General features: G+C 34.2%; 1 protein-coding gene across 1 annotated transcript in view; it reads left to right on the top strand.

The window, feature by feature from the left end:
- The first annotated feature begins 285 nt into the window (after positions 1–285).
- LOC118191098 (sodium/potassium/calcium exchanger 4-like) overlaps positions 286–11,267 on the top strand; it is a 412,974-nt gene continuing 401,992 nt past the window's right edge. Inside the window, exon 1 of the mRNA XM_085823409.1 lies at positions 286–531. Within this exon, the coding sequence (XP_085679535.1) occupies positions 420–531 (112 nt within the window). The 5' untranslated portion in view covers positions 286–419. The remainder of the gene's footprint in view (positions 532–11,267) is intronic.

The raw sequence follows: 11,267 nt of genomic DNA, 5'->3' as shown, positions 1-11,267 counted from the left end.
AAAATTGTATGTTATCATTATATAGGATTCAACACTTAGAATTCTTGAAAACAACGAAACAGAATCACCCACAACTCGTCGACAGATATTAACCGTTCATCACCCACTCCAAATCGGCATTTTCCCACCTTCTCTCACTTACGAATCCCTTGTATCCAAACAACACCGCTGAACCGCGCATCTGAAAAACACGAAGCACTTTCCCCGTTCGACCAATCAGAAGACTGGATACAGTATCTGCGAGCACCTCCACCTTTGCCCAGCCCGCCCCCGTTCTAGCCGGGATTGAACTGGAATGTCAGTCCTCCCGATTGTTCCGACAGGGCAAGAAGTTGCTCTCCAGCCTTCTGACAACTGCGTTTATCAGTCTTGACAATCACGAAAAGGATGGACAGTGATTGATCAGCACTGATTCCGTTATGACTGGGCCCCGTGGGGCAGTGGTCCTCCGCCGGAGGAGGTATGCCATTAGGAGGATCGTATTGACAGTAATAGCTGCCGCTATATGCTTATCTCTGTGGAAAAATGATTGTAAGTAATGTTTCTTCAGCAATCCTCTTAATCATAGATTAACAAATTGCTCGTGCCATTTATAGTTTTAGAACTAGGAACTTTTTCATGGTGATCAGAGCTCACCTTTATGTGTTAGTGTTTATTTTAATACACGTGCCTTGTTAAATTTCTAACGGGAAGGGATTAAAGGAAATTTTTTATTTTTTCCTCCTTTGTTCTTCGTTCTGTTAAAAGTTTGCATTTATATTTAAGATAATTATAAGAATTTAATTATAATGAAAAGTATTTTTTAATTTTCTTAAGTGATATTTTTTTTAATTTAAAAAATGTATTTAAATTAGATAAAATTAAAAAAAGTGTAGCTGATTATTTTGAAGAACTAAGTGTTTTCTCAATATCGTAATTCGAAACTAATTAATATATTATAATTTTCATTATTTTGTGTTTCTAATTCTAATTTAAGTGCATTTTGTGTTTTAATTCTTTTATTTAACTTATAATATTTTTTTCAACAAGTTTTATGATCTTCCAATGGTCTAATTTTTTATAAATATATAGAAGATCTCAAATAATGTTTTCAATATAACAAACTCAACAAACTCAACTCAACAACTCAGAAAACTCGTCAATATTTTAATATATTAATTTAAGAGTTAGTATAGTCTAGAGCAGGTTTCTTAAACTTTTCTCAGTCGCGACCCCTTTTTATCACTGAGATTTTTTCGCGACCCCGAGGACCCCATAATATTTACAAAAATTTTGTGGGACGCCATGTGTATTGCGCAAATCCGACACACGCGTGAGTGAAACTGTCAATTTTTTTACTTGTACTGTAATATACTATTGCAGTTTTAGGTTATTAACATTAATTTCTAATTTTAAGACATAAAAAATGTGAAAATTTTAAATAAGTGACAGATAAAATGACAGCGTCACGGGCAAAGCAAGTAAAATGAACGTTCATACTATAAAAAGAATGCGTCGAAACGTTTTCGTTTTTTCCTTTGTCTGTATTGTTTTATCTTTATCTATTTTCAGATACATTGTGTAAAATTATTTGGTAATTGTAAAATTATTATAATAAGTTAAAACAATATCAAAACTGCTAAAATTTTCGGCGACCCCTGCTGCAGGTCCCGCGACCCCCCTGGGGGTCTCGACCCACAGTTTAAGAAACCCTGGTCTAGAGTAATGAAAATAACAAAGTATTGACAAAGATAAATTTGAAGTTTCTAATTAATAACTTTTTAACTATGATACTCAGAAAACAATTGTAATACGTGTTCTAATTACGATATCAGTGTGGTAGATGCATTATGGATTCCTTAACTGCTCCTATAATTTATCGAAAACTCTGTGCTGTTCGCTTTTAATTAGATACGTTTCTAATTTAAGATGAAATATGATAGAAATACGCATAGTATTTACTTAATGCCATAATTGTCGAGAGACGATATTTTTCCCTTTTTAAATCGCCCCTATAATCTACACATATCTAGTCTATCATTTAAGAAAATATTAACAAAATTTATCAACATTTAATTTAAAAGAAAACACATTAGCTTAGTTTTACCTTGATGTGTGATATTTAGTTCGTTTTATTATCTCTCTTTCTCGTAAAACGCTTTCAACATGTTAAGATGAAATATACGAGACCGTCTTGTATGCATGCTCTTTTACTTTATTTTGTGTTATAAATGCATTTCAAATGAGGCAAAATGTATTTACAATAATTAAGACTAAATTAATTTTTTATTACAGTTAGAAGGTTATTAGTTTTTTTTGCTGAAATAATATCCATAATGCAAATGACTTTGTAGTACACGGATATAAAAAAAGAGTTTTTAAAACAAATTTTGTATTATTATCCAAATGGTATATTGAATTATTGTCTTTTCCCATCAATTTTAAGTTTCGGAATAAATTTACCTAATGCTGCATATGATTCGTTAAGTTTTTGCACAATAAGTTTGCAGTGTAGCAGCATAGAAACCATTTATTTCTAATATAAACAGAATTTACGGCTGTCAGCAGGTTTTCTAACTGTTATAAAATTTCTAAGACTGCAGTTAGGTTATTTTGAAAAGGGAATTAAAGAAACTATTTAGAATTTTATAAAAGTATGCCTATTTTCCTAATTAGGAATTTCGTAATAAAAATATTATACCATCACGTATTCTTCAAATTATTTTATCACAATTTTATAAAACATATTTCGCTTAAAAGTTTACTGTAAAGTTTAATATTGTATTCTGATGATAAATCTGCAAAACTTCATTTTGTAATTTTATATTTTTATTTCATTTTTTTGTTTATATAAATTTGCTCTAAATTTGCTATGTAAATTTGCTTACTTCTGACTGCTGAAAAGTATTAGGGGATTTCAATAATTTAACATTGATAGTAAAGATTATGACATTGATAATTATCAAAGTCCTAAAAGATCTTTGCACTTGAAAAGTTTTATCATCACTTTTCCGTAGGAAAGAATAATTTTTTTAAAACTTCGGTGCATTTGAAAACTGCTATAATCACAATATAGCTCAAATTTTGATATCAATAAATGAAAAAATAGGAAGCCAAAAACTTAGAAAACATTAATGTTGATGAAAAGCATTTAGTGTTAACTCCAAGTATAAATTTTGAAATTTCCTATAATTTATAAAATTCTACAGAAATTTAAATTTAAAACGCTTTATCACGGTTTTATGGTATTAATTAATGATTAATTAATTAATACCATAAAACCATTAATGTAAAATTAATGATTTTTAAATGAATTTGTATTTATATAAAATATATAAAATGAATGATTAATGCCTATTCCATATAACGTGTACCTAATATTCTACTGCAGACATTTTATGATATAACTCAAATTAACTCAAATATGATCATTTATAATAACATTAACGAATATACCAAATAAACGAAATCGAACAATATATTTTATGCAATCGAAGTAACTGTTTTGTATGTTGTCATACATCTAGATTCAACTGAAAATCGGACTTTCTGTTTTGTAGCCTTCAGGCAAACAGAACTGATTTAAGCATTATTTGATATATTCCTGCTGTACATCTTGTGAAATATATTAATTTAACCGAGTGGTTTATAAGTAAAATAAAAGGCTAAAAGTTCATGCACATTTGCGTAAACTGATGATGAAGGAAAATTATTTTAGCTTCATTGCCAGTTGCTTTCAATGAATAGTTCTCCAATTTTAAAGTCTAGGAGATTTAATTAGTCAGAACGTACTGAATTTTCTAATTCCTTGCCTTGTGCCTTCGTAGAGTAATTGGAATGATGTTCGGTTAGCAGTCGGGTGGTCCGGAATTCAAATCCTGCGAGGGCATCTCTGATTGGTCATGTTTCCTGGCTTTAAAAAAATGCAAAAAATTACACAAATTGAGCCCGAAATAAAATGCGGGGGGCTATAAGTCCCCATCACCTTGGTCTGGCGATTGGTTTCTCTTCTGCCTCTTTGTCTTTAAGCGGATAGCCCACCAGCGCCCGAGCAGTAAAAGTCGCTGAACACTGGTAGTTCGGTTCGAGGTTCGAATCCCGCGAACGGGCTGCCTGCAGGAGTGTTTTCGTGGTTTTCCTCATGTGTAACGTGTATACGAGCCAGTTCCCCTTAGAAAGTCCTCCACGAAGGCATCCCTCCTCTTAGGCAGATAGCCCTCGAGGCTTTGCCGTAATTAAATAACCTAACCTGTCCTTAAGCGGGGAAGAATGTAAGAAGTTTCTTCCTTCTTATTCACGTACCTTCTTCGCGTAACTGAGGGCACATCCAACCAGCATTTGGGAAACAAGGGGATTCCGGCGAGGGTGTTTCTGATTTTTCATGCTTTCTGTTTCGATAAATACTTAATCACTCTGCAAGTGTCACTTGAGCTAAAATGTGGTGAACGATAATTCGTCACCACCTGGATCTAGCGATCGGGTTCCTATCCACAGTCGCCTTTTAAGTGGGAGGAACTATAAGGCATTTTCTCCTTCTCTGCTGCATGCCTTCGCTGTGAAACTGGAAATCCGCTCGACTCGCAATCGGAAGATCCCAGTTCAAATTTCGGCGAATGAGTTAATGATTTGTCACGTTTTTTACTTCGAAAAGTATAATAGACTCCACATGAGAATTTTATATTTTAAAAGCTATTAAAATTTGTTTGGTGCATAGAAAGTGTTTCTCATCTATTTTCATAACAAATTCATAATAATGTAGTTTTAAAAACATTTTTAAGGCGAAGGGCGCGATAGCTTGTGTTCCTATAGCTACATTAGAGAAAGTTGGATCTTGTTTTTGGTACAAGGGGCATGCGAATGAATTCGTGTATGTATAATTTTAAAATCGCCTCCAGAAAGTGGGTAGTTAAAGCTTATTTCTTTTTTAAATGCGTAAGACTCTATTGTAATTTGTTATTATTTATTTGAAATCAATTTATTATCGATGCAATAAATGAATATTTAAATAAAATGAAATCAGAGTTAAATTTCGTTTTATCAAAAAAGTAATTTATTGCATAACGATACCGGTGAAATTTTTGGAAGACCTTTTCAGTAATAATGATGAAGTTTAAGCAATGTATACTGGTTACCATTAATTAAGGAAAAAAATCACAAAAATGGAGATAACTCGAAAAGTTACACATAAAATTTAATGTCACAGACCCACAGTATACAACACATAGTAAAGTATAAAATAACATGAAAAGAAATTACCCAGTTATCAGTTATGGTGTTATAGAAATTAGCATATGTATAAAATGAGCAAATCAGATGTGTCAATTTGGTATAGAATAATTACCTTCAATATGGAGTATGATCTCCTCTAGAAGCAATACAACACATACAGCGATGTGCGATGCTGTCAATTATGTAGTCGGTCAGTTCCGTAGTAAGTGAGAGCCATTACTCATGCAAAGCACTTGCAAGTGTGTCTGAAGAGGAGAACTGAGAGCAGATGCTTGTCTTCCTAAAGCATCCCAAACATGCTTGATAGGGTTCAGGTCTGGTGACTGAACTGGCCACTCCATGCGCTGAATTGTTTTCTGCTGGAGAAAATCATCCACGATGCGAGCCCTGTGTAGTCTAGGGTTGCCGTTCTATAGTAGGCAATTATCACCTATTTTCCGGGCATAAGGACGCACATAAGCATCAAGGATGCCATTTCTATAAGCCTGATCACTAATGGTCCCGCGTGGAAAGACATGGAGGTCTGTGCGTCCACCTAAAGAAATAACACGTCAAACATAGACACTGCTTCCTCCATATGCATTTGTTTCTCGAATGTTTGATGGATGATAACAGGTTCTAGGTTTTCTTCAAACCAAATAACGCCTATTATCGTTTTAGAGGCTAAACATAGATTCAACCGTAAAGAGAACAGCCCTCCATTGATCAGTTGTCCAGTGGACATGTTGACGTGCCCACCTCAAACGTTCTCTTCTCTTCGTGACTCTAGCGGCACGAAAATGGCTGGTCTCCTCACGTACAGATCTTCTTCGTGAAGCCTTCTACGCACGGTTGACGTTCACACCAACCTTCCAGTGGCTGTGGCAAGGGAGGATCTGAGTTGAGGTTTTATACCTTCGTACACGTAACAATAAATATCGGTCATCAGCGCTCGTGGTAGCAGTTGGCCGTCCTTGGCTGAACCGCCTAGATGCCGAATCTGTGGTTAGAAACTGTTGCCAAAGTCTATGAACTACAGAAAGATTCATATTTAGCCATCTGATCACTTCTGTATGACTTTGTCCTGCCTCTAGTCTCCCAATAGCAATAGCTCTCCATCGCAGTTCTTCTGGAAAGTGATGCCTAATGGTCACTTTTACAAATTGGCCATCCCAAATTTCTTATTGCAGTATCACAGCGAAATTTGCAGGCTTGCTCTGAATCATTCAATTTTATGCTCCTCGCAGATGATGTATTTCAATTGTAGTGCCACTAGTTTGCATAAAGCAGTTTTACTCAACAATTTTTATTTGACATCACATTAAAATTTTATACGGATTGGCTTATTTTTGAACGAGTTATCTCTATTTTTGTGATTTTTTCTTTAATTCTTGAAAACCAGAGTTCATGAGAACATTGTTTGTTTCATTGCAATGCTTATTCTTATTTAAAATTTAAAGCATTTTCAGTTCTTCCTGTTAGTTGGCAAATTTGAGCTTTATTTTCGGCAACTATGTTTTATGCCTCGAAGATTTTAGAACTGCGATGTTTTCTCCTTGTTTTCATACAGTGGATTTGCATGACGTTGTTTTTACCTTACGTTTTTTCTTCGCGACGGTTTCATCTGCGATGTTTAGCGAGTGACACTGAATGACAAATATTAGTAACGAATATCAGGATATCGGGAAAGAAGTATACAATGTTACGTACACCACACAGAAAAGATATAGACACTTCTGTATATCCCGTTCTAACTGGACCGACTGATGCAATTTAACTTTCCTAGAATGTACACTGTTCCTATTTTGTGTCAAAAAATCCTATTTTTTGACACAAAATAGTATTTTCTGAAATAGCATATTTACGTGTTTCCATATCACGATTATACGTCCCAAATTAAGCCCTAGATATTAAATTTTGTAAAATTTGGTGAGAAACTTAGAGAAATTTTAAAACTTGCCTTGGCGCACTTTTTTTTAAGAATAACTCACTTGGCGAAATTCTTAATTTATGGTACCAGTTTTCCTTTTCCATTCATTGTACATGAGCGAAATAAAAGATGAATCGTTCATTCTTTCAAGTAATATCTGCATAATTCACTCTTCTTGATGTTTTTGAAGTAAGGTTTTTCTTAGCCGGTCAGCTGAGGCTCTGGTAATAGCGTAATATTACCAGATAGTAAAATTCGTGCTGACGTCAGCCTAAAGCTTAGTATTAAAGTATCAATATCTTTTAAATTATTTCGACAAAGTGCGTAAACCATATTTTACGTTATTATCGCTTATAACAAATATTCAAGATTTCAAAACGCGCCAATATATAAATTTCCGTATATTTTCGGAAATTTTGAATAAACAGTTCTAATTTTTTGCAAGTGTGCATAGAAATACATCTACTATAAGATGATGGCAAAAATTTTACAGGTTACAATTCAAAAGTATTCGAAACATTTATAAGAAGTACTAAAAAATACAAATTTTAAAAACAGATCAGAAAATAGCTCCGAATTTTATTTGGATTGAATCTAAATTTCGAACTGTTAAAAGAGGAATCAAGTGAGTTTCATAAAAAATACATATTAATAAGTTTACACCTAATTCAATTACATTGAAGAACTAAATGTTGAGAACTAATTTTTTAAAAACAACTTTGGCAATTTTTACGAAACTTGGCAATTTGACATAATTTGAGTCGTAGAATCAAAATATGAAAAACAATTGATACGCCATATCAGAAAATGTCCGATTTTGTGTCAGAATACTTATGTTAGAACAATGCTATATAGAAATATAATATATATCCTAAGTGTACGCTAATGAGCATCGGTATGACTGTCTACCAATTCGTTTTTCTGTAATTCCCTTTGATATTGTAATAAAGCAGTGTTAATCACTTTGTAGAGTTGCGCGCCTCCAACGTGCACGCAACCAAGAGGTGACTGTTGAAACTGGAAAATAGACAGTCTTGCTAAGGGTTTAAGTCCCTTTTTATTCAACTTAAGAAGTTACAATTGTGTGCTCTTGACGCTCACAAACTACGCCGAACCGGCGTTAAAATAAAAATAAGAACCTGAAAAGAAATAATAACAAGACTCTAACTACGAGGCTCTCTAAAAGTAACTAACCTTACCGCGTTTTACAATACCGCTGCTAATTCAGCAAACTTTGAATATCACGTTGAACGATTAACAATTCTCCGAGGCAAGCACACAGGCCGAAACGCGGGGTTCTTCAATTTCTGGCTAACTACCTCCGCGCTCGTGAAGTAAGAACAGCACGTCTCGAACTCGTTTCTTTTCTATTTAACTCAGAATACTTCCGCTGATAAATTTGAATCCTTGCGCGTTCTACTAAAATTTACATACTCTGGCATCGGCAGTTCCAGGGGAAAGTAAGGGTTGACAGGAAAGATAGTTTAAACTTAAAATAAATGTTAGTTAAAATAAATATAAACCCTACATTTGCCGCTTCCAGAATTTGGAAAACTTGGAAGCAGGTCCTACAAACGACCTGTTGTAAAATTTCTATAATTCTGAACTAACTGGTAAGAGCCTCGTTTACACAAAAAAAATCTTATGTAACAAAATGTATACTAAATTTCTGTCAATACTTATATAAATCTCTCTTCTTACAGCAACGTTTCCTGGACTTTATCAATCAATCTTGTTCTTTTCCTTCCAGCATCTGGAAGGAATAAGTATCAGTATCTTTCTAAATACATTATAATTTACACTTTCTTGACACTGAATAAATTTTTGTTTTTAAACGATTCGTTTTCCTTAGTTACTGCTTACTTCACATCCATTCAATTATTCAAGCATTGATTTAACTTTACCCTGGCTCTCCACCATGTGTGGTGTCAAACGGGAATATTTGTGTTTTAGTCTTACAATACTTCCCCTAACCATCATGATTTGTTAGAATTCAACGACCAAATAGACACACCTTACTCGACATTCTAGAACTCGATGAGCTACTTTAACATTCTTAAAAAATTCAAGTGTAGGTAGAGAACCCTACAAAACACATTCATTCTAACTTCCCCTCATTCATCTTTAGACATGCAGGCTTTCGCTCTAAAGCATGATTTTCTCTACAGTTTAATACTTAAAATCGAATTCATTGCTTTTAAGCATTTACTTTTAGTATCTAAAATTTTATGCTTCTAGACTAAATTCTACTTTTACATAACTTTCAAGTATTTACGTATATTTACAAAATTTTAATACATATGATTTTTACAATTTACCATAAAATGAATAAGAGAAAATAAATTTTTACTTTACTCATTCTTCGCCAAGCTGGCGGCACTGAAACTAAAATTCTTATTAATACAAGAATACGAAGTTATTTTTATCTTCGGCCAAATTTTGGCTTTAACATAACAGAATTAGTCTTTCGACCAACAGAAAATGCTTTTTCTTAGATTTTATACTTAAAGAAAATAATACTTTTGCCTTAGCTAAATAAAGTAAAACAAAACTAAGTCTCAACCGAGACATATTGACTTAATATGTCAAAACATAGAACTTCAAACATAGAACTTCGTACTTATGCAAACATAGAACTTCGTACTTATGCAAACATAGAACTTCGTACTTATGCATAACATTTCGGAACAAAAGAAAAAAAAATTACTGAAGATTTTAACTTATCTTTGAGTTTTCGATGATTGAAACTCCGTCATTCTTTTCTGGCAAAATTGTTCCCACGTTATAGGTTTCATGGACGTCAATCTTCTCCTTACTAACCTCCGAGTGTCGTCCACATTAGTTTTTCTCTTGCGTCATCTGCATGCTGGCCTCTTGGCGGAGTAATCGTCCGGTTGTTGTCTTTTTCGTTTTTGCATTGGACGGCTGGTCTTTACGTCCTCCGGTCTGGAGTTCTTGAATTTCTTCTGTTGTTCCTGGTATTTTCGTTCCTCCTGCTGTCTTTTCAGTTTCCGGAACGGCGGCCTTGTTTCCACCTGACTCTCTGGCCCTGGGAGCGTTCTCCTTGATGTATAATTTCTATTGTGATACGTTGTAGGTGGTGTTTTCCTCTTTACCACGGTTTCTTTACGCGGTGCATCTGTATTCTTGTTTTTCTTAAATGCTGGAGTTTGAAAGTTTTTATTTTTTCTTTTTGGTACCGTCGTCCGGGTTGTAGAAGGGCTAGGTCTCTCTTCAGTTCTCTGCTTCTTGGGTGGTGGAACGGTTGTCGTTATTTCTGGACCTTCTACTTCGTTTAGGCTTGAGTCCTGCAAGAAACTTTTAAGGATTTCAAAATAATTTGGATTATAGTATTTTTTCACCTGGTCGGGACTTGCTTTACAGATCTCCCCTCTCTCGTTCGTAAGGTACAATACGACTCCTTTGATTTCCTGAATTACATAGGGGCCTTCAAATTTTGGAGCTAACTTTGCAGTAAAATTGTCTGGGGCACTTGATAAAGAAAATTTCCGCTTCAATACTTTATCCCCAACTTTAAAATCTGCTTCACGGCGTTTTCTATCGTAATACACTTTTTGCTTATTTCTTGCCGTATCCCAGCTTTTAAGCGCCTGATCAATAAGTTTTTGCACATCTTTCTGTTTAAACTCTTGCTCTCTTTGTTGCACAAAGAATAATTTATCTAAAGGCGTAATTAACTTTCGACCTAAAAATAATTCTGCTGGGGTTTTTCCCGTAGTATCGTGATTTGTCGTTCTTAAAGCATAAGCTAATTCATTTATGTAGCCATCCCAGCGCTTTTGATGTGTGCTAACGTAACTGCGAATTATTTTTACAATGTTTTTGTTCACTCTTTCTGCTATGTTTGCCTGTGGTCTATACGGAACCATTTTGATATGGCGTATGCCAAGTCCAGTGCATATTTTTTCAAATATTTGACTAACGAATTGTTTTCCGTTATCGCTAATGACTTTTATCGGTGCACCGTATTTTAAAATGTATCTGTGTAAGAATACATCTGCGATTGTTTTGGCTGACGCGCGTTTAAGTGGAACATATTCTGTCCATTTTGAAAAATGATCTACTATTACAAAAAGAAAACGATTTTTATTTAACTCACTCTGGGGGAAGGGACCAAGAAGATCTATGC

The sequence above is a fragment of the Stegodyphus dumicola genome, chromosome 9 (assembly GCF_044657685.1).
Source record: "Stegodyphus dumicola isolate Sdum_Otavi_A_Nest chromosome 9, ASM4465768v1".
In the NCBI taxonomy this organism is placed as follows: domain Eukaryota; kingdom Metazoa; phylum Arthropoda; class Arachnida; order Araneae; family Eresidae; genus Stegodyphus; species Stegodyphus dumicola.
Note: the sequence above shows the minus strand (reverse complement) of the source record. Positions and strands in the feature narration are given on the sequence as shown.